At 36.1% G+C, this 23,872-nt stretch overlaps 3 protein-coding genes across 3 annotated transcripts; 1 reads left to right on the forward strand and 2 right to left on the reverse strand.

Moving 5' to 3' along the window:
- Positions 1-4,749: 4,749 nt before the first annotated feature.
- Positions 4,750-6,259, reverse strand: LOC117615824 (bZIP transcription factor 11-like). Its single transcript, XM_034344982.1, has one exon. The coding sequence runs from the start codon at positions 5,600-5,602 to the stop codon at positions 5,102-5,104; it is 501 nt and encodes a 166-aa protein (XP_034200873.1). The 5' UTR covers positions 5,603-6,259; the 3' UTR covers positions 4,750-5,101.
- A 6,735-nt stretch (positions 6,260-12,994) lies between these two features.
- LOC117624134 (mitogen-activated protein kinase homolog NTF3) lies at positions 12,995-15,804 on the reverse strand. The gene is made up of 3 exons (XM_034355275.1): positions 15,381-15,804; positions 14,823-15,283; positions 12,995-14,043 (listed from the first exon to the last, which is right to left on the reverse strand). The coding sequence occupies exons 2-3, from the start codon at positions 15,243-15,245 to the stop codon at positions 13,348-13,350; spliced, it is 1,119 nt and encodes a 372-aa protein (XP_034211166.1). The 5' UTR covers positions 15,246-15,283; positions 15,381-15,804; the 3' UTR covers positions 12,995-13,347.
- A 177-nt stretch (positions 15,805-15,981) lies between these two features.
- On the forward strand, positions 15,982-20,395 carry LOC117624123 (AP-4 complex subunit mu-like). Its single transcript, XM_034355264.1, has 13 exons — positions 15,982-16,232; positions 16,353-16,447; positions 16,546-16,749; positions 16,840-16,947; positions 17,048-17,170; positions 17,281-17,407; positions 17,613-17,716; positions 17,835-17,939; positions 18,021-18,115; positions 19,087-19,174; positions 19,349-19,409; positions 19,527-19,600; positions 19,997-20,395. The coding sequence occupies exons 1-13, from the start codon at positions 16,175-16,177 to the stop codon at positions 20,093-20,095; spliced, it is 1,341 nt and encodes a 446-aa protein (XP_034211155.1). The 5' UTR covers positions 15,982-16,174; the 3' UTR covers positions 20,096-20,395.
- Positions 20,396-23,872: the final 3,477 nt, after the last annotated feature.

Here is a 23,872-nt window from a genome sequence, read left to right on the forward strand (position 1 = left end):
CCATCCAATTCTTCAGGATATAAGTTGCGTCCTCACTTCCTTCCTCAGTTCTCTCTCTCTCTCTCTCTCTCTCTCTCTCTCTCTATACAGTCTCCTTCTATTGAGGGACGCCCTTTAGGGTACCTTACAATTCTTTTCCCAATAATCCAAACCATCTATTTTTTAGGTATTCATTCATAGATCATCCTTACAAAAAATTAGACAAATCGGAAACCGTTTAGACATCCAATTGTGTCTTACAAAATCAATGAACACGATGCTTTAAGAAAATACTTAAATTTCAATAACTCAATTGAGTGGTCACATGATATCGGATTCAAGTGATTTTTTGTAAAGATGATCTTTGAATGAGTATCTACAAAATAGACGGTTTGGATTAGTGAAATACAATCCGGAGTGGGGCCTACAAGGGGTGTCCCTCAAATAAGCTTATTTGAGGGATCCCTCAATGGAAGTTCTGTGTGTATATATATATATATATGTATATAGAAGGATCCCTCAAATAATTTTATTTGAGGGACGCTTTTTAGGGTACCCTAAAATTCTTTTCCCAATAATCTAAACTATCTATTTTTGAGGTCTTCATTCATATATCATCTTTACAAAAAAGTAGACAAAACAGAAACAATTCGACATTCAATTGTGTCTTACAAAATTAATGAACACGGTACTTCAAAAAAGTACTAAAATTTCAATAACTCAATTGAGTGGTCAAATGATATCGGATTCAAGTGATTTTTTGTAGAGATGATCTTTGAATGAGTATTTACAAAATAAACGGTTTGGATTAGTGCAATACAATTCGGAATGGGGCCTACAAGGGATGTCCCTCAAATAAACTTATTATAAACTTATTTGAGGGATCCCTCAATGAAAAAAAAAAAATATATATATATATATATATATATATGAAAACTCTAGCACCACCACACAATTTAATTAAACTGAGAATTAATAGTCTGCATTATTGTAATTAACTTTTCTTTTTAAAAAAAAAAAATTTTAAAAAATTTTAAAAAGGGAACAACAACCCCAAAGCCTTTCTTGCAAGTGTAAGATCATCATCACTAGTTCACCGCAACCTTTGCTGGAAACATAAAGCCATTATTATATCCTAAAAATTAGTAGCTCCCCACTACACCAAAAGTCTAAGATGGAGAAAATGACAACATTTTCTCAACTCACTGCCTGGCTTTTAACTAATAGCTCAGAAGATGCTTTCTTTCATCATCTCCTTATAATTCATTGTTTAATCTCAATTACAAACTTTTACAGCATATATTAGTAGAAAGGCGTGACAAATGATTTCATCATCCTCAGCTTCCTCTTTTAGATATTCAAGTACCATTATTACAAAGATACTGCCTACCTAATTAACCCACCTCCCCCCATTCTTTTTCATGGGGTTTTTTTAATTTTATATTATTGGTTACCCTGTTTTTACATAACATGATACATCCATTCTTTTTTAAACTAATGTTTTTATTTCTTGACATATGCCTACCAAATTGCAGCCTTTATAACTTAAATTTAGGTTATCTTTGGTTAAATTGAAACGAGGAAACCCCTGTTAATGAGGGTTGGTTTAGTTGGTAAGGTCCTTGTCAGTGTTCGAGTCTCGTTGCCAGCAATCCTTGTTGATGCGCGATATGTACTTTCCTACATAAATTCATAATGGTGGTAACTGGCAGTTGGGTGTCACGCATATGCCCTTTTGGCTCGAAGTTGTGGGTCTACCCTGAAGCTCAGAGGCGGAGCTAGGATTTTATATTTGAGGGGGCCAAAATGTTAAACACAAAAAGTTTAGTTGTGTATATTTTTTTGCCTATTGAGTAAACTATTGCTTACAAAAGCACTAAATTGAAATGAGTGGTTTTCTTTCATAAATGTAGTATGATTTTACTATTATATTCATATTAAAATACAATTTTGACAAGTATTGATTTGTGGTGAGGGGGCCATAGGCTTAAGTATAGCAATTTTTCTTTGCATTTGTTACCACATCCAATATATACATTCAAAAGGGTTAAATAAATTGGAGGGGCCAAGGCCATCCCAGGCCTTAGTACAGCTCCGCCCCTGCTGAAGCTAATGGTGAAAGTAGCCAATCTCCCCCTAAACTTTTGTTCATAAAAAAAAAAAAGAGAAAACCCTTCCCTCATGTTGTCTTTACTTCTCTTGTTATTTACTTGTATAATTCACGAAAGGACCAAGTTGTTGTAGGCATCATCCCATTCCCATATGATGTTTATACACGCTTTTTTTGGATATTGCTTGCTTCCTTCTTTGTAAGGAGATACTATTTTTTACAAATCACAATTTGACACATATGTAAAAATAATTTGTCAAAAACTCAAAAGCTCCTACTTACATAGTAACAAAGGGAATATTTTCCGCGCTTTCCCTTTTTTCTGTAAAAGTTTATTCTTCTTCTTGTTTTTGGTGGGGGTTGATTTTTCATGAGTAAGTTTGAAATAAATTTTAGAAAAAAAAAAAAAAAAAGGGGAATATTCCATGTCAACCCATGTTAATGGAGCAATAGAGTCAACCAAGTAGATCATAACTTCTACTTGATCATCTCTAATTAATATCAGAAACAAAGCTGTGCGGGGAATTTTTATTTTTTTAATTATTTTTTTTAAGAGAAGAAAATAAAATCAACGACTTCCCCATTCCCAACGAGGTTCTTCAAAGCCTGACGTGATTTTGAGTTTTTGACAGCACACCATGACCATGAGCTTCATTTCATTTTTCCACGGATATACGCACAGATATACCATTCCCATTCCTCCTCTTTTCTTCTTCTTCGTCTTTTCTTTTCTTTTTTCTTACAACAGTAACTTGCTATTAAAACTTTAATTTGAAAAAAACAAGAATTAAGCTTAAAAAAAAGTAGATCATTGAGAGTAAGACATTAACATAATTGAAATAAACAAAATCTTAAGAATCAATCAATCAAAGCTTTGGTTGAGGTTGTAGGTGCATCATGAGATCACCTATCCGAGGGGGATATGACTGCCTAACCCACATGGTAATTAAATTAATCACTCTTTTTTTTTTCTTTTTTCTTTTTTCTTCGGGTATTGGATGGTTGCAATATTCACATGCAAATGCAATGGTGGAGATGTTTTATTATCACAATACATATATACAATGAACTAATAAGGCAAAATCATTTGGCGCAACAACCTAAAAATATGGAAAAGAAGAGATATAGACGGAAGAAGGAGCATCTAAATAATATTATCTCTGTCTCCTGCATGGAACATTATTTAACATATCACCATCATCAAAAACAGAGCAGTAAATATATCAAACTCATACATGTTTTCTGATTACAGTCACACAACCCTCGACCTAATAATAAAATAATCCCAACCGGCCAAAAGGAAACCCTTTATTTTTATACACACGATACAATCTCCTCCCCCGCAGGGTATTTTAATGTCCGGCGAATTTGATGGTTTTGAAAACTCATTAATATATACGTAAGGTACCAATGAATGGGGGCAAACAAATTAATAACTTGACTTAGCAATTTCATTTAACCTGAAGCAAGCACAAGCATCTCTTTCTTGTTGCGTTGAGGAAGAGAACATGGGCAGGCAGGGACCAGAAGGTCTGGAATTTTTGTTCCCTTTCCTTGATTTTTTTTTCTTAGGATTTCAAGAGAAAAGAAGCCTTTGGAGTTTTATTTACATAATTTGATTAGTTTAGCTTTAATATGAAAAAACAAAACCTCATCAATTTTACTAATATAGGACTTTTATATATATATATATATATAAAGACGATAGATAGCATTTATAATTCAGGCACAAAAATCGTCAACCACAAAAGACAATACAAATACATATAATCACACATATTTATTACAAATACGGAATTGCATTAACTATAGGACATTTTTTTTTGGATCAATAGTATAGGGGAACTAATAAATTATGGAACATCGATTTCATATGTTTTTAATGCATTGTCTTGTCAAAGAGAACCTTTGGTTATCTATAGCATTGACTTCGCAACTTTCCCAACTTGAACTTGATTATCACACCGTTTAAAAATGCTTCACAATCAAACTATTATATAAATATCAACTAAAATAAGATTGGTAATTGGAGAAACCAATAGCTTGTATTAAGAAGAAAAAAAGAGTTGGTAATAACTAATAGCATCTATAATGGGCTCTCTAAATCACATTCTTAGATAAATTATAGAGAGGAATTAGAAAAATACAACTCCAACCATGCTCCCTATCCACCTTCTAAAATAAGAAGACCTTTAGGAGCTCCTAAATATGAGGAGAGAGAAAAAAACTCATAGTGGCTCTCTATAATATAATACTGATTTATTTAATGAGTATTTTAAAACTTTAATTAATGCTAACTATTTTTTATATTATTTTTTAATAGAGATAGACCAATTGAAAAAAAGTTATAGTAATTTTGACTTCCTAAACTAGAGAACATAATTGAAGTTTAAATTTTATAAAAAACTTTTAAAATAACTTTTATATATTTTTAACTGAAAAATAGAGAGCATATCTAAAGCATCCAAAACCTTTGGCTTGGCTGTGATATTTTCCATTTAGATAGGGTCAAACCTTAAAAGAGTGGTCATAGAAACATTTAGTCGATAATTAAGTCAAAAGTACAAGTTCTAAAACAAAATAATGAAAAAGCAGAAGAAAAAAAGAAGAAAAAAGAAGAAGAGGAGGAGAAAAAAACTACGCAAAGCAAACACAAGACAAGTGGCAAAGTGATGAAAATGAACTACATAGATAGAAAATATACATATATGAGCCCTTTCACACTGTACTCAATACAAATCATGTGGGTCCCACTCAATTGGCACCTTTAGTGATCATATTTCTTCACCTTCAACCTAAACCTAATACACCTGATAAAACTAATAACATATTATATCTGATCATCACAAACTGACAGAGACAAAAATAAAAAAAGAACACCCTGTTCTTTTCCTCTCTTCCACTCATTGAAAGACCATGACACAAACACCACCAATCCAAGAACATGACAACAAGGAACACCCCAATCAGAGACTTTGATGATGATGATGATTGAATTGTTTAATTGATTCATTAGTATTGATGGAGCATGTCTGCAGTGGCCATGATGGGTTGGTTCACATAAAGCAAATTCCATGGGTTGATGAAACTGTTGTGATCAGCAGAAGCAGAGGCCTGATGATGATGAAGAAGGGTGTTGTTGGGTTCATGGGTTTCAAAGACCCCATTGCTGCTGTTGATGTAGTTGAGGATCTCAGTCAGAGACTCCAGTCTTTGGCTGAGCTCTTCCATCTGAGCCTTCAAGACTGAATTTTCAGCCTCAACATTCATCAAGTGCTGGGTCGTGATGTTTGTGCTGGTCAAGATTTGGTTGTTTTCCTTCCTCAGCTGCGTCACTTGGCCCATCAGATCATCCAAGTGCTGCTGCTTTCGCATCCGGGACCGCCTCGCCGATTCGCGGTTTGATTGCATTCTTTTCCTTTTTCTCTGATCCATCAGATGCTGCAAGTCCCCTTCAGAACCGGAGTTCTGAAGCTGAGTGGAACCAGAGGAATTCCCACTAGAGGAAGCCATAACAGAGACACAGAGGACCAAACTATTAAGATTAACAGAAACTTTATATATATATATATGGTGATTATATTATATTATATAGATATATCTGAGGGAGTGATGGGAGCTGATTTATGAAAACACATAAAACCAGTAGAGGAAGACAACAGAGAAAGATTGAACTAAATGGGTCCTGCGCCTGAGGGAGGAATCGACCATAAACCCTGAACGGAGGATTTCACTGAGAACTGGAGACATGAATCTCAAACATTAAGAACAAAATGTTCAGCATCAAGATCAATTTTTTGAGAGCAAAGACAAAACTAAATTTGGCTTCAATTTCAAAGGATTAATTGAACATAATATATGGGTTTTTGGTACAGAATCCAACTACCCAAAATTCTTGAACAGAAAACAAAATACCCAGAAATGGAAGCCCCAAAGAGGAACCTAACCCAACAAGAGTAACAGAAAAACCAGCAGCCAAAAATCAGACTGAATTCCCTGAAACCAACCCAACAGCAGCAGAGCCCTTGAGCTAAAAATAGAAAACCAAACAAACAGAGCCTCAGCCCTTAAACCAAGAAGAGCAAAAAGAGCAAGAGAGCCTAATAAGACCTGTAAACTATTGAAGGGGAGAGAAGAGAAGAGGAAGAGGTTTTTGATGGTATAGAGGGCCCATTTTATAGAAGGAAAAGGTGCTAAACAAGAAAATTAAAGAAAATGCGAGAAATTTAAAAATTGTTTTAAAATGAAAAAAATGAAAAAAATGAAGAAAAAAAAAAAGGTTAAAAGTAAAGAGCTTTGGAATCTCCTCCAATCCTCTCTCTCTCAATTTCTCAAAGAAGGGGAGTTTGTTGGGGGAGACGTTGATTAGTCATGTGAGGTGAGACGAAATTTCCACAACTGTCCAATGCCAGCTGGTGAGCAAACACCATAAAATTTATAAAATTTTAATTACCGGTCTTTCCGTTTCTTTTTTTTTTTTCTACTCTTTTTATCTCTCTTTCACCGCCAATTACCAGATTTAACCGTTTTGGTACAGTTACTCAGTCTGATAAGTTGCGCCTTTTTAAATGATAAAGCGAAGACACAAGTGGTACCTGAATGTAGCAGAAGGAATCTCTGGGATAGAGGTGGTATAAAAGCACAAATCGAGGACAATTCTGTCATTACGGTCTGTTTTCTGTTCGAGTGCCAATCGGAAATTCTCAGCTCATCACTCTTTTTTTTTTTTTTTGGCACGTACCAACCCATCAGCTTTTGTATCTTTACAAGCCCAAAAAGTAGGTTAACCCAAATATAAATTATAAAATAAAAAAAAGAGGAAAGTAAAGTTAATTTAGGGATAATTGTCTTCACTTGCTTAGAGGAAACTCGAGGTTGAATTTACATGAATACGAAAAAAAATTAAATATTTATGGCGAGTTTGATATTTGATTATAATTAATCAAATGTGGACATAGTGTTTATGTGATTAAATTATCTGATAAGTAAATATTATAGTTTGTAAAGAAACCAAATCACCTTAATTATGTTAAGAGGGGGACTAACAGGACTGCCATGAAGGCTAGCTGATATTTGAGGGGAGTAAAAGAAGAGTTGGGGGAAGAATTAAAATAAATAAAAAAATAGACAGGCAAAAAGTAATTGGATGTCCAAGATTGAATGGGTATTGTTTTGGCTACAAAATCTTTCCAATAAATATTAAGTTGGGCATGCCGCATGCATGCATTTTTTGTAACAGAGTTTGGAAGCTTCAGTTAATCCCACCCAGAGTCTAAAATGATAACCAGCCTTGGACAGCGCCTGCTTTACTTTATTTCCCAGCCAATGGCGTGGTGGGGGCTAGCTAATTACTTAATTTATAGATCATAGCTAGCTAATTACTTTACGCGGGCAATTAGGAGTAGATCCTTCACTAATTCATTGTTAATGGAATGGAAGTCTCCGGTAAAGAAGGCATGCAGTTTGAATTTTTTACAATTTTACTAGATCACGAGGCCAATAATTTCTACATTGAAGCCGCCCGTTTTAATTATAAAAGAAAAGTCGGTTCAATGTTTATATTCGTAGATCCTTCTGCTGCTTTCTGCAGAGTTGATATATTAAATATTGTGCTGCATATAAAGATAGAGATACACAGTAACCTCAATGCTTTCTGTACAATATTCCAAATATTCCCCTTGACTTTGTTTAAATCCTAGACGGCCATATGTGGACTTCAACTGGATCCACTCTACTTGTAGCTATGGACCAAACCAAACATCATTATCGATCATGCGTGGTAATTACATATCAGACCCTTGGATTGGATTGGATGGAAGGACAGATGTTCATGTTTCCATTTGCCAATCCAATACATGTGAGTCCAATAAGGTTAATGACATGAATTATAACCAATTACTTGTGATCAGAAAAACTAATGGATTCTTTATATCCACAGGCAGAAACAACAGATATAAAATAATAATAATTACAAAGAAAGGGTGAGTGAGTGAGGTTGAGGTTGCAGGGCAAATGAGCAATAATGATGTACTATTTTAAGGTGGGCACCTAATAACAGTAAAAATAATTGTGCAGCAGTAGACTAGTAGACGAGAAGAGAGAAACCAGTGTAAGTTTTTGAGACATGAAAAAAAGTTAAAGAACAACTTGGGATGGGTTGGGTGGGGATCCACGGTGCACCAGAGCCAGATATACAGATGGTTTCTGGGAAAAAGTTCATGGGGTACTAATGGGAATGGTCTTTGGGGGCAAAGAGAGCACCAAAATAATCTCATTGGCTTATGTTGACGTCGACTTTCATGCTTTTTCTGATACAGAGTGAGGACCTAACTTTTTAACTTATTGGATATATTTCTTTCCTCTTCTTCACTTGCATTGCAAGTCGCATTCACTTGCATTGCAAGTTGCATTGCAACATAACAAAATTGCCAGGGTAATAACATTATATATACACACAGTCACACAGAGAGCTCCCATTGCAATAAAGTAAAAAGGAGGTGAGAGAGACACCCAATATAAATAAGATCATGGCAATTTTCTTCTTCTGATCTTACAATGATCCCTCTTTTGTGATGTACATTAATTATAAGGCTAGCTTCTACTTTTTTTACTTTTTTTGTTTTTTTAACCCTACAACTTGTGTATTTCCTGACAGTGACCATATATATATGTATAGAAGAAGGCCCCAATTTGATATGAAAGTGATGCAAAGATCCCACTTGTACGCACCTGTTTAAGTGAATGCAATTCACATTCAAAAGGTCTTGTGGATGAAAACTAATTTACCATAAATATCATACTTGACCTCAATTATTGTTGTTGGAGTGTAAAGTTCTATGAGTGTGTTACTACTAGGTTCTGTAATGTTCACTGTAATTTTGAAATGACAAGGTGGTCCCTTTGAGAAAGCTCCTACCGTTCAAAAATAAACTTATTCTTAGCACTATTGATATAGATAAATCCTACATCATTTCATTTCTATAAACAAACCCAGAAAAGGTCAGTTAGCCCTATTCAATTTAATTTTAATTATTAAATTACTTTGATGCCCTGTTGAGTGTTTTGAGTTTTTTTTAAAATATATTTATTTATTTAGGTTTTAGGGTTAGACTTGTTTTAAAAAATTTATAAGAAATTGAAAACGTTTTTGTTATGTTATAAATGAGATTTTGATGTGTTTTTAAAGTCTATTTCAGATAGATTTTTATATAATTTGATGTGCATAATAGTAAAACTCTCTAAAAAAGAATTGGTGAAAAAAAGTTGAAAATATTTTAGAACCAGCCAGACAAGATACACAATTGGTAATTGGATATAGAGCAAAATAGGGTAGGTGTAGTTGAGGCACCGAGGTAGGTGTGCTTTAAAGAGGTTTTGTTAATTTGCTGAGGAGGCACCGCACATGACACGTGGGCCGTGGCGGGGACAACACAACACAAGAACCAGAACCACTTGGTGCCTGCTTCAATGTTGCAAATGGTACCCAGCTAGTTGTCTGTTTTCTTATGCATTTTGATCACGGAATTTACTATTTTTTCCCTCCTCCTATCTTCTTCGATTCTTTTGGTAGCAGTTACTTTTCTTAATTGGTTATTCTCACTCAACTGCAATGAGATTGAGATACTAATTAAACAGATTCTGATGATGACTAGCAACCGATGATCAAGAAAGAATGTTATTATGCATCCTTCCTTATGACACATTTGATCACGTGGATTATTTTCATGCTCTTAACTCCAGAAGATTCAATTCAATTCTCTCTCAATTTCTCAAGGGGGCCCTCTGTTGTTAATTACTTATTTTCTAGACACACGTCTGGAATCTTGCTGTGCCCACAAAAGTATATTCCTCTGTATATACGTATTTTGTGTTTCTTCTTACTCCAGCTAAATTGCCTTTGTGTTTTCATCTTTTTCCTCTGTCAATGTCGTCTACTACTACTTGAGTTTGAGTGGACCTAAATATAGGTTTCCATTGCCAAAATTAAAACAATAACAATTACGATTAACAAGAAAAAAAAACAATAATAATACAACTGTCGTTTACCCTAAAACAACAGTAGGATGGAGCACAGCAGGGAAAAGGCTTTGGAGATATGCCAATAGAAAACTAAATGCTCAATCAGCATCATTTGATCCGTGATTCTCCAAGACTCTGCTTCAAAACAACAACATTACACTCCAACTGCAATGATTCTACTTTTTTTGTTTTGTTTCAATTTGTTATGATTTCAATCACCAAAAAAAAAAACACAAGCATACACATACAACCGGTCAGCCATACCTCTTTAATTCTTGTACGTACCCTGTTGGTCGTGAATCGTGATCGAGAGAGAGAGAGAGAGAGAGAGAGAGAGAGAGATATCCAAAACAAAAAACAAAAGAGATATCGAGAGAGATCTTGAGAGAGAGAAAGTGGTAGTTGGTTCGTAGGGACAGAAGGTCAGCTTTTTGCCAAGGGGTCCCCAAAAATAATTTTTTTTTTCGTTTTCCTTATCAGAGTTATAGTTGCCATGATTTTCACATTCTTGCCTTTTCTTTTGTTGCTTTCGCTCTTTTCAAAAAATTAGAAATTAAAATAAAACATGGCAAAATTTTTGGTTCGTCCATCTTCCTATTTCCTTGCATTTGAGGTAGTTGGTGGTTCTTTCGTTAGAGAGCGGTTGGACAGATCAAACACTCAACCATATGAGAATGACACATCCTTTTTCTTTCTTCTCTCCATTTCATTTGAGACACCTACTCTCAAGACTTATTAAATGCGATAGCTTGCTTATAATAAATATCTCTCTCTTGAAATGGTATGATGAGGTTCTTTTCTAGGGTTATGTTTATGGTCAAATTTGTTGTACTGCCCCAGCCAGATGTCAAATTAAATCTGGCACACCTCTATTAAAAATGTGTTACACAATAACATTTTTTATAATCTTGCGAGGAAATATATATTTAGTAGCAATAATTGTTTTTGAATTAAAAAGATATGTGTTCCAAGTTCCGAGTTCCAACAACAAAGTGACAACTTTAATTAAGGCTGTTTCCTTGTATCTGAGAAGCCACGTGCTAGTTTTCCCCACATGTACAAAACGATATGATCAAGCATGGAATGGAAGAACAGTAAAAGGTAAGATAACCTGTATAATATAGTGCTGTCGTCTCACCTTTCTCAATCCTCTTAAACGAAGAGGGTTACTTACTCAGTTACTTGTCCTTTAAAATATTCTTGCAATATCTGCCTTCGTTGTGAAGGCAATTCATCATATATATGCTTTTTCTTGCAAACAATCATGTACATATATGTATATTTAGATTGAGATTAATATTCTGGTTCTGCAAACTGTAATGAAGGGTTCGTACATTCCCCCCATTACGTGCACTGAGTTTATCAAAGCGGTCGACGGATGTCACTTTAAGGCCAGACCTAAATTAATAAGAAGAGATAGGGCACGTGGAAAAATAAATAAATAAAAGCTCCACAGATTGACAAAAGCATCCAACGAACTTTCGCAACTTTAATCTGTATATATATACACACACACAAGCATGAATGTAATGCGCAAGAACATTCCCATTCTTCCAAAGTCTGCTGCCAATATCATTATCCTATTCTCTTCTTCTTATAAACGCACGCACATCACAGCCCATAATAAGTGGGGTTCTTCCATTAAATTTGAATGTCTGGTCTGTATAAAGATATCTATATAAGGAGTGGAACTCATGACTACTTTAGGTGTTTGCTGGTTGCTCTTATTATATGTAAGCTTTAAATTTAATATAATGAAAGAAAGGGCATGCTAGATTGAGTATTTTTGCTCACTATTTTAACACAAGGTGTACTTTCATTACACTTCTCAACATTTGACATGTGTCTATTGACATAACCATAGTTTCATAAATACAAAAGTAAAGAGTTAACTATAATTATGCCAATAAATACGTATTAAGTGTTGAGAATAGTAGTGAAGATACACCTTAGATTAAATTAGATTAGTTAGCTAAGGTTATTTATGTGGTTGAAACTTGAAAGGTGCCAATAAATTAGTTGGGTGGACGTGAAGCCGAAAAGCAGCGGCGCAAATTTTTGTTGTTGGAGCGAGCCAGATAATTAGGGTTAAATATGTCGGTGCTGCCTAATTTAATTTGCATTTGCAAATTGTATGGGTGTTATGAGACTAATAAATCATGAAAAAGGCCGACTCTCATCCAATTATACACGTACGTGTATGCATGCCCATTGCCCATCTCATCAAACTACACTTTTTAACATATCATTAAACTCTCAGTTCCCTGAAAAGAGAAAAGGATAAGAAGAGTTCCATCCACCAAAAAGAAAAAAAAGACGAAAAAAAAGAAAGATCTCGTAATATTTTTGCTTTTTCTTCCCTGCACACACAGGGCATTTATATTTTCTTGGTGGCTTCGTGGGAACATCACCACGTGAATGACCACGACGACTTTGCTGGTCTTTATTAATCTGAGGGAGGGATGTTGTAGACCATCCGTTTAATACGCACGTTTCCACGTTTTGGGGGCTACGCTGCGTTTAATGAGAGCCCAACAAGCTTCTATCAGAGTTATTAACTGATCCTCTTATTGGGCTTTTAGCTGTGCAACGTCGCCTGAAACCCTAATCACTCTCAAGAGGGAGATCATGTTGTACTAATAGGCCTTGTTCAGAAAAGGCTCAGTCCAACCTTGAACCCAACTCCATTATCCGCCGCCTGATTAGTTCTGATAAAATCAGGCGTAATGGCTGATAGAAACAGAGAAAATAGCATATGCCATATGCCCTGCCTGCCTGCAGGCTGCAGCAAAAGTGTTAATTTTATTTTACAAACAAAAACATGTTTGCTTTTTGTTTGATTGATAGCATAGCACACTTCACCTCAACGGTAAAAGTTCTATCATATCATACAAAATCTTGTAGACATAAAATAGGAACTTCGTCCTTCTTTCATTACAAACGGAAACAAGTTCCGGAGACTTACAAACACACGTATATACAAACTCAAAGAGGCCGCCTATCGTATGCAAGGCTCAGCAGCCCCTCATAGCTCATAACTCATAACTCATAACTCATAAGCAAGCTATTGAAGGCGAAACCCGCTGACGCATGCTGCTGCTTCAAGATTATTGGAGTGGAAGAGGGTACAGATAAATAAAAAGCTAGGCTGGCACCATAACAAAGAGAACCTTCCTAGTCTCTATTCACACCAAAAACACATTTCAAAGGCCTATATGCCAGAGCTACAAAGAAGATGATCAGGAAAACAGTTCCGCATTGCCTGCAGCAGCTTCAGGGTGGTAATGAAGCATTTCCTTCCACATCATCTCCCTTATCGTCTCTTCTCCTAAATCCTCATCTATGTCAAGATCAATTGGTACCTCGGCCGGAGGGTTATTATTGGGATCATACAACGCGGACATGTAAGGGTGTTGGAGTGCTTCAAGGACACTGATCCTCTTTGATGGGTCGAAAACAAGCATCTTTTGCAGTAGATCGATTGCCAAAGGATGGGCATCAGGATAGAGACGGGAGAAGGGGGTCCCAAGAGAATATGGCAGTGATCTTATGTACTTCTTCGCCTTATGGTTGTCTATAAATTGGAGATCCTCCTCCCTCTGGCTGCCAAGGATGTTGATAATGAGTTTGAGCTGGTTTAGACACTCTGTACCAGGGAAGATAGGTTTCCGGCCAAGAAGCTCAGCAAAGATGCATCCAACGGACCACACATCAATGGATGTTCCATAGTTGTCACAGCAGAGGAGGAGCTCAGGGGCACGGTACCAACGAGTGACAACATACTCAGTCATGAACTGGCCCTTTCCTGTGCTAGTACGTGCTAGTCCAAAATCACATATCTTCAAGTCACAGTTCGCATTGATAAGAAGGTTGCCAGGCTTCAAGTCGCGATGGAGAATGTTTGCAGAATGGAGATACTTTAGGCCTCGAAGCAGCTGCAACAAACATTCTCTTTAGTACAAGTGATAAAAGATTAAAGCAAAGACAACAGTTATGTATCTTTTAGGGCTTTTAAAATCAAAACAGTGGAGGACAATTTTAATTCTATAGAAGGAAAAAAAATTAATAAGAGCAAACACAAAAGAATCTTTCCCGAAAAAGAAAAAAGAAGGAAATGCATAGGGTAGCACAGTAAATGCAGGGGCAGTGATGCAATCCATCCATCCCACTCTGCTCTTAAAAACCTTAGTCCAAACCAATCGAAAGTCGAAATTCATACGGATGAAAGAGCACACTTTTGTTCATTAGGATACTAGACAATTGCACCTATTTCACTACTGTAGTCTGGTTATGTTATTCTACAGCAGGACCATTATTTGAAACTTCCAAGGGGAAGGTCCACGCATTGGTCTGGTGTTCGCATATAAAAACGTTAGCACAGAGGCCTAGTCTCATAAAGTTATAAACAAAATTATGCATTACCAGTTTTTATGAAACTTCATATGCCCCCACTCGCAAAGGTAATAAAATTTATAAGTCATTCTAAAATTTATGATGTTTCATTTTCCAAGTAACGAAAAGTAGCCAAGAAAGTGAACTGAATCAACAATATAGTACAAAAGAGCATATGCTGGACTAAATTACCAGAACTGAACAGTTTCACTAGCAAAACAAAGTTAAAATAATCTGACAAGTATTTAATTTGTCTACTCAGAAAATGCATTTTCCACAATTATAGAAACACAACAGGGCATGGTCATGATGAGTTGAGTACCTGGAAGAGGAAATACTGACAGTGATCGTTAGAAAGTGGTTGGGAGGACTTAATAATCTGGTGCAGATCCGTATCCATGAGCTCATACACCAAGTAGACATCCCTGAAGCTCTTCCTTTGAACTGGCACCATCACATCCTTCAAAGCAATCACATTTTCATGCCGAAGATGCTGCAGCAGCTTCAGTTCCCGCAGCGTCCTCAGCGCATCAATTCGGTTCTCAAACGCATTGTTGATCTTCTTAATCGCAACTTTCTCGTTCGTTTCCCGGTTCACGGAAGAGCAAACGATGCCGTACGCTCCTCGACCGATCGGTTTGATCGGGACGTATTTGGTATCGATCTCGAACAGGGTCTGCCACATGGAATAGTAATGCTTTCCTTGCGATCTAATCCCATTTGGAGGCTCAACTTGAGTCGCCATTTCCTTCACATTAAATTCTATTCATATATTTTCTTTCTCTGCAAAATGTCATCAAAATCATCAAAGATTCAGAAAAGAAACACAACTATTACAGCAAAGTACCATGCTTTCAAATCACATAACCACAAAGCTTACCTCTTTAACTTCTGTGTTTGTCAAACCAATCCCAATTCTCATCTAATACACCGGAAAAATGCCAAAATTTTGCAATTCTCCATAAACAATGCTTCAGAACCTCCGAAGATCGTTCCTCGCCGAATTCACAGACGCAAGCCCTAGTTTCAACTCCAAACCATATATGGCCTCAATTTCGCGCCAGAATTTGCCGCGGTGCTAACGAATCAAGTCATGGAAGGCTCTGAAATTGGATTTCGAATTCCGATCTGTGTCGTAGCAAATAGGGTGTTTGACGAGCAGAGCAAGATTCGTTATCTCATCGCGATCAGACCAGAAGGCAGCTAGTGACAATTATGTGGATTCATTATTTTATCTTTATTTTTCTTGTTTCTGTTTAATGGAATGGATGATGGATCGCGGCATCTCCCACCGGGTTTCGCTCTTGTAACGCTAGCGAGCACCAACGGATATTTTTAATCAGAGGGACCCACCCATTTTGGACAGGGGGCAGGGCAGTCTTCAACGACTTCACTTACATCGTCGTTTAGTCAGATTACGAGATTTGCGACGACCCAAACGACATAAACAATAAAAAGTCCATTCACGTGCTTGACTCGTGACTTTCAAAACGTGGCCCAAATTCGGTGCCCGTACCGCCAAATGCTGGTTCCCGTTTTCCACGCGGAGATGGGGCCAGAGACAGACGCAAAGGGCACTGAAGGACTCTGAGAAGGAACAATCTGAAATCGTCTGATCGAAGCGATCAAAATTCAGGAGTTGTAAAACGGGAAGAGGCTTTGAGCTGAGGAGCGATGATCTCTCAGTTCTTCATTCTATCGCAGAGAGGCGACAGCATCGTCTTCCGCGACTGTTAGTTTCTCTATCTCTCTTGCTCGGTCGCATTTCATCTGAGTCCGAATTTGAAAATCTGTGATTTTTTTATATATAGGTTTTTAGGGTTCTAATTGTGAATTTTGCAAATGGTTTCAGATCGCGGTGAAGTACCGAAGGGAAGCGCGGAGATTTTCTTCCGCAAAGTGAAATTTTGGAAGGACGATGGGGAAGGGGATGCGCCACCTGTCTTTGTAGGGTATTTTCTTTCTTTATTTGAATAATGAGATTAACGCATTAATGGCATATTATTAATCAATTGGCATGGCTAATTGTCCTTAATTCGTTTTAGAATGCGGATGGTGTAAACTACTTTCACGTGAAGGATGCTGGGTTGCTATTTGTTGCGACAACAAGAGTGAATGTGTCACCCTCTCTTGTTTTGGAACTTCTGCGAAGGATTGCAAGAGTCGTTAAAGATTACCTTGGGGTTCTTAGTGAAGATGCATTGCGAAAAAACTTTGTGCTTGTGTATGAGTTGCTCGACCAAATTATTGTAAGTGTCCTAAAAATGTAGCAGCATTCTCAAGTATGAGACTTTTGTGTGTATCTAATCTCTGGCTAACCCGTTATCTATAAATTCCAGGACTTTGGTTATGTGCAGACAACTTCGACTGAGGTTTTGAAGTCATATGTGTTCAATGAGCCTGTTGTGGTTGATTCTTCACAGTTGGGCCCTGCTGGAATATTTATGGTATTCTTTATATGATAGATTTGAGTTTAGTGGTAGTCTTTTGTTGTTCACGTTAACTTTGTGATTTGATTGACTTCTTAAACTTGCATGTCTACATCAGGCCAAAAGAATGCCAGTGACAACAATTACAAAATCTGTTGTAGCAAATGAGCGTGGGGGAAGGAAAAGAGAGGAAATTTTTGTTGACATAATCGAGAAAATGAGTGTTACATTCAGTTCCAGTGTAAGTACCACTTGTGTTTGGCTCAACATGTTTAATTTCTTTTTTTCTTCTTGGGTCACAGAGCTCTCAAATGGTAATCAGTTTTGATTACTATTGTGTTGTTTTTGCAGGGATATATACTTACTTCTGAGATTGATGGTACCATCCAATTGAAAAGTTATCTTACAGGCAACCCAGAAATCCGACTTGCTCTTAATGAGGAAGTGGGTATTGGAAGAGGTGGAGAATCAATTTATGGTAATCTTTACACCATAGAAAATGCTTTTCGGATGTCAGTCGTCTTCTTTAACTATCCTTCTTGTATAGTCTGCTGGTATTGTTGAGTGTGATCTGTGCCTTTGGTGCTGATCCTTACCTTTTGATTTCTTTCTTCTTTCTTTTTACATAATGTACTTTTAGTAGCATTTTCCACTTAATCTGACAATGCTGCCTTTTCCAATAGATTATGGTAGTTCACTTGGATCAGGAGCTGTTATACTGGACGATTGTAATTTCCATGAATCTGTTCATCTTGATAGTTTCGATGTTGACAGAACACTGACATTGGTGAGTGTGGTTAAGACATTTTACTATATAATCACATTTAGTACTTTCTTAGAGTGGAAACACCATAACTATTTTTCTGTTAGTGTTGAAGTTAATAGATCACAGTACTGTTTAATAGGTACCAACAGATGGTGAATTTCCTGTCATGAATTACCGCATCACTCAGGAATTCAAGCCTCCCTTTTGTATTAATGCGCTAATTGAAGAAGCAGGACCATTTAAGGTGAATAAAAAGTTAAAAATTTCTTCCTATCTTAAATATAGTAAAATCTGATTCCATCTAAAGAATGTTATGTTCTATTAGGCCGAAGTTACTATTAAAGTGCGTGCTGATTTCCCCTCGAGCATTATTGCAGATAAAATTCTTGTGCAGATTCCTCTGCCAACATATACAACTAGGTAATGTGTATTTTGCCTTCTCACTTCCTTCTGTTTGTGAATAAGCAAGATATGGTGCATTTGCAGATAAAATTCTAGATGGGCAGATCAATCATTTTCCTGAATTTTTATTTTTTCTCCTTCTCCCCCTTTATTCATTGTATCATATATTACTCGCTATTTATTATGTTTCAATTTGTACTTGGTGAAAGCTTCGAAAAAATTTAGATGAACTTTTGATAAAGTAGCTAGGTTTTAGGTATGAGATTTTCTATTTAAACCCCACACTTCTCTTAGTTCACCCCATGTTCTAAGTTCACCCCAACTTTTAATTTAAATTTTCATAATTTCTAAGAAAACCCCACGATCTTCCCAAACTACCCTTAAATACACCCTAAACTGAAAAAATAAGAACTAAAAGAGATTTTCTATTTAAACCCCACAATTTTCTTTGTTCCCAGCAAAAAAAAAAAAAAAAAAAAAAAAAAAAAAAAAAAAAAAAAAAAAAAAAAAAAAAAACACAAAAATAAATGAAACCCCAAATCCGAAATTTAATACTTTCTAGAGAAAGAGAACAACTTTACCTCACTCCAAGAACTGTAACTGGAATTCTAACACTTGGGTCTTGTTGAGAGAGAGAGAGAGAGAGAGTTCGTAAATAAGAAGATGGAAGGAGGTTTCTAAAAATTAATATGAAGAGTGGTGAGGTGTGTGTAGATGTACTAGGGTTAATTATTAAGTTGGATGACCTTTTTTGTCTTTTTACACAATAATAAAACTTACAGCTTAATAATTTAAGTATTAGGGTGAACAAAGAGAAGTGCGGGGTTTAAATAGAAAATCTCTTTAGGTATTTGTTGTGTTATTTTACTCAGCAAGAATTCTTATTGTAAGCACATATGGGAGGGAAAGGAAAAAATAAACTTTTCTTTTCATACTACGCATCCATATCTGCGTTACTGATTACCTTATTTGCTCTGGAATAATTTCAGAGTTAGTTTTGAGTTGGAACCTGGAGCAATTGGAAACACAACTGATTATACTGAAGCAAACAGGAGAATGGAGTGGGGTTTAAAGAAGGCAAGGATTTCTTCTCCTCCCTATAATATTCCTTCTGATTCTCTATTTCTACCTTGAAGATTTAGTATATTGATCTATCTAATTTGTAGCAAGCGTTCTCCCCTTGTTTGCATATTACTTTTAATATGAGTTTCTTCAATGTCCAAAATTAGTAACAGGTGCCTTACATTGTAGATTGTAGGTGGATCTGAACATACTTTACATGCAAAGCTGACATTTTCACAGGAATCACATGGTAATATACTGCTCTGTTTTTCTTTTTTCTTTGTTTATAATGTTGTTTCCGTGTCAGAAGAAAAATAAAGAAACCAGTGTGTGAATGGTACTTTGTTATGCACTTGTATTAATGCAGGAAATATTACCAAGGAAGCTGGACCTGTGAGCATGACCTTCACAATACCCATGTTTAACGCTTCAAGACTTCAGGTAAAGATTTTATCTTTGACCTTCTAAGGACCTAAATTCAGCCAATTTCTGTGGACCTATGGTACAAACTCAGGGCTCCAAGTTCTCTTCAATGCTACGAGATTGTGTAGGCCCCGAATTCCCTTGCCTTTAGATCCCATCAAATTGCTGCCACCTAATAAAAAGTAACTGGAGTCCTACTAGTGAATGTGCTGTGCAAATTCTGCCAAATTAGCTTCGTAGTTGAGTTAGTTAACCTTTGTATGAGAATCAAACTTGCAATGCGGAACAAAGCTGTATAATAAACCACAAACTTCACTTCTTTTTTTTCTTTTTTTTTTTCCTGTTTTACATTCATTTATAATCATGTTTTTTCAGTGATTTTAAATGCTTTTTTCTCCATTTGTTTTGATGCAGGTGAAATACTTGCATATAACAAAGAAGTCGAAGAGCTACAATCCATATCGATGGGTGAGATATGTCACACACTCAAATTCCTATGTTGCCCGGTTGTAATATCTCATCACCCTATTTTGTTTTTCCGTTTTTCCTTCTCTCTCTCTCTCCCCCTCTACGTGTGTTTCTTGCTTCTTTTTTACCTTTACCCACCCAGAATGAATGCAGTTAAACAAAAATGGAGTTAGTTTCTTATTACCAAATCAGATTTTATCTTTGTCCTGTGTACCATCATGATGACTCACTAAAGGGGAACACATAGACTTGCCCATGATGCTTGAGTGAATACCAGACTAGTAAAACTGACTGGAGTTCTTTGTGTTTGACAGCTGGTTATTGTTACCTGTTCTTTTAGGGAAAGTTCGGATTGACGATATAACTCGGAGTTAAATTCTTTTTATAGTTTTGTCTGCGGGAGATTAGGGTATATATTATATAGTGCCAATTGATGGCTTTCAGGGGAACTTGATTCCATTTCATCATCTCTAAAATTCTGAATAGAAGTGGTGACAAGAACTGGATGGTCTTATCTTTAGATTATCCTTGGAATAGCCGATATCCAAATGCCCTTAAGATCAAGTGCTAATTCCAAATGGCCAATCTTAAAGAAAGTCACCAGATGCCATACATAGATTCAACCAATCTAGACCTAAAGACACCCAAAAGAAAAGTTTTTGGCTCCCTTGATTTTCAAATTGTTGATTATCTTTGGCATGGGCAATTTTCTACTAATATTGCTTTTGGAATTCGATGCCATTTCCATTACTTTTGTTGTCCAAACTCGCCTCTTTTCCCTTTCCCTAGTGATTGACTAATTGTTATCAACGACAGGAATCATGTCTAATCATTTCAATCACGGAAGGTTAGTGAAGGAACTGGAAAAATCAAACTCATCTTTAGCATAAAATATGAAGCCTTTCCTTTAGTTGGTAGCATAAAAAGCTGGTTAATACTTTAGTTGGTTCAACGCACCAAACAGACGTAATTTTATTAAAACCATGCCGACAATATTTTTGAGCATACAGGTGGTCTAGCTTAAAATTTTATTTTCTATTTTTATGAGTGTGATTATATATGATTATGACTGTAAAATCAGATAAAGCTTTGGCCGAAAGCCAAAAGACAAACCATATAAGTTCGTAAAATGGGAAGTGGAGAAAGAGATAGTTTATGGTTTTTGAATATTGATTGATGAAAAGATTAAGAATAATTCCCATCCAAATGAGTCTTACTTTAGAGAATCGTGTGCAATGTATTTATTTATTATAAAAAAGAATATTTGGGGCAATCATCTTCGCTGGGATTCTGTCATATATGCAGAATTCCCTGCCAGCCCAGCCAGGTGTAGGGACTGCTCATGCCGGTGGACCTTTGCATTATATCTTCTTGTGGAATAAATAGCAAATGAAATTTGTGAAATTCTAACCTCCTCCTGCCTGCCTGCCCATCATCAACATTTTCCAAGTCATCTTCAATGAGAATAGCTTGAAATAAATTAACCACGTGAATTTGTATTCTAGCCAGTGCCTGCTGCCGGTTGTAGGCAGTGGCAAATCTTATCCCATTGATCCTTCGTTAAATTGGTGACGATTTTGAAGAAAGCACATCCGAATGGCATAGCTTTGATAGCCTCACGTTACTCGAATGGATTCAGATCCTCTACTTGAATTTTCCCTATCATTATCTGCTTGACTTCTTCTCTCTCTTTCAGTCACATCATTTAAATTTCATTCCGGGACTTTCAGAACTAACACATCACGCTTAAAAAAACAGAAATATTTACCATTCATGAACAGTCACAACCCATCACACACCATTTCCATTCAAATATGAATTAAACTTTCTTTTTCTTTGTTTTTGTGTGAAGGACTTACTTCATGTTACTGGAATGTACTTGTACTCGTACTCGGCAGACTTATATAGGTGTTCCGTTCTTTAATTCACTGAATGAACTCAAACTCGTTGTATATTTTATTTTTCGTAATTTTATAAATTTTTAGAAGGGCAATTCCGCCACCATTATTTCCATAATCAAGAAATATTACAATTTTAAAATAAAACGTAAATGAAAAGGAGTTCAAATTTTGATTAATGAAAAAACAAAGATAATTTAATGTAGGGATGATAATTTTTCTCGCAAATTATGGATTAATGAGTTGGGTATGAAGGACAAAAATGGGTATATGAGAACGAATTTGAAAAAATTTACAAAATAGTTTAGACATGATTCCTGTTGGGATTCTGTCATATGCAGAATTCTCTGCCAGCGGCCAGCCAGGTATAAGAGGACTGCTCATGCCCGTAGACCTTTGCATTTCATCTTCTTGTGGATTTGACCTCATCTGCAACTGCCAACTGCCAACTGCAACCATTGGCGGCAAAATGAGCTCCAGTTTTTACCTACCTCTTTTACACGTAGGTTTTCCTTCTTCTTACGAAAATAGATATTTCTGTCTCTCAGTCCCACTCTCAATCGAAATTTCTTTTTTCAGTGTGGAATTGGAGCAAAAATTGTTTATCGTCAAATTAAAAGAGATCCGTACTCAAGGTACAAGTAATACAAGTAAAAATTAAGATTTATTTATTTATTTATACAAGAAGAAGAAGAAGAAGAAAAGTGAAGGTGATGGACATCTTTTGATTCTCTGAAACACGTGGGGTATGCATTGCAAGTGATTGACATGTGACCACCCGGTAACTGTAACTGATGATGATTTAGCTCCCCAACCTCCAAACAGGAAGCACAATGTGCAGCTTGTCTATTTCCCAAACCCAATTAATACTAAAGATTTATTTAATCTCTTCACGTACAAATTCATTCGTGTATTGTGTGTATATGCTTTCCTTCTGGTCAGTTCACTGAACTGGAAAATGTCGTTTTACCTCATCATCATCATGCATGCATTAGCTAATAGCCTAATAATAGCCAGACATTTAAATAGCGGCTTCTCTTCTTCCTTGGGTTGAGAGAGTCTTGGCTTTGGGACAAATGGAATAGATGTGTCATCTCTCTTTTCCTCCCTTTTCCTTTTTCTCACTGCCATCAATCCAACGCTAAACATCAAATATTCTAAGCTTTGGCTTACAATAAATAGTAAATAAAATAAAAGGCAAAGTGTTTGTAGCTTAAGCGGTTGTAAGTAATTATTCCTATACTCGAGGTCCCATGTTCGAATTCCTCATCCCATAAGTATCACTTCTATCAATAAAAAAATAAAATAAAAACAAGAAGAAGATCGGAAATGGCGAGTATATATTCTGTTTCATATCTATTTATGACTTTTATCATGTCGTTTTGTTGTTGTGCCTGCGGAGTCCAACTTAATTGTTGGACCATATTGCTGCCGCACAAGCTTGTGATTTTCTCCATGGCTTTACCGGCGCGGGCGGGCAGGAACTCAGTGAGTTTTGTTGCAACAAAAAAATGCTGGATGCAAGTTGTAGTTTTTAATGCCAAATTTATTTATTTATATCAGGAAAAAAAGAAAAAGGAGAAATGATAAACATGTATGTGAAGATGATATTGATGACCTCAATCGTTTGAACTGCACTAACATGTTGGCTAAACACTCACTGAGTTTACTTAATTATGAGTTTCAAATAAAAATAATAAAGAGAGGGAAGAAAACTGGTACCCGGTTTTTTAAAGTTACAACTTTTCAAAGTTTAGGCACTAATTTTGCAAATTACAGGTTTGCTAATGACTAATTAATTAGAAGGAGTAATTAACAAGTGTGGGCATATAGTAAGCCTAATGCACATGCTCTCTTCCTAGCTTCACTCCTGAAGGAATCTCATCGTACCGTCCCTCATATCCAACCGTAGATATTGTTTCGC

The sequence above is a fragment of the Prunus dulcis genome, chromosome 1, assembly GCF_902201215.1.
Source record: "Prunus dulcis chromosome 1, ALMONDv2, whole genome shotgun sequence".
Lineage (NCBI taxonomy): Eukaryota > Viridiplantae > Streptophyta > Magnoliopsida > Rosales > Rosaceae > Prunus > Prunus dulcis.

Excerpts from the sequence above, each read along its gene's own strand:
- LOC117624123 (XM_034355264.1), top strand. The coding sequence starts at position 16,175 with ATGATCTCTCAGTTCTTCATTCTATCGCAGAGAGGCGACAGCATCGTC. Across the intron at positions 16,448-16,545 it reads GGGATGCGCCACCTGTCTTT|AATGCGGATGGTGTAAACTA; the intron begins GTAGGGTATTTT and ends AATTCGTTTTAG. Across the intron at positions 19,175-19,348 it reads TGGAGTGGGGTTTAAAGAAG|ATTGTAGGTGGATCTGAACA; the intron begins GCAAGGATTTCT and ends CTTACATTGTAG.
- LOC117624134 (XM_034355275.1), bottom strand. The coding sequence starts at position 15,245 with ATGGCGACTCAAGTTGAGCCTCCAAATGGGATTAGATCGCAAGGAAAG. Across the intron at positions 14,044-14,822 it reads GTCAGTATTTCCTCTTCCAG|CTGCTTCGAGGCCTAAAGTA; the intron begins GTACTCAACTCA and ends TGTTTGTTGCAG.
- LOC117615824 (XM_034344982.1), bottom strand. The coding sequence starts at position 5,602 with ATGGCTTCCTCTAGTGGGAATTCCTCTGGTTCCACTCAGCTTCAGAAC.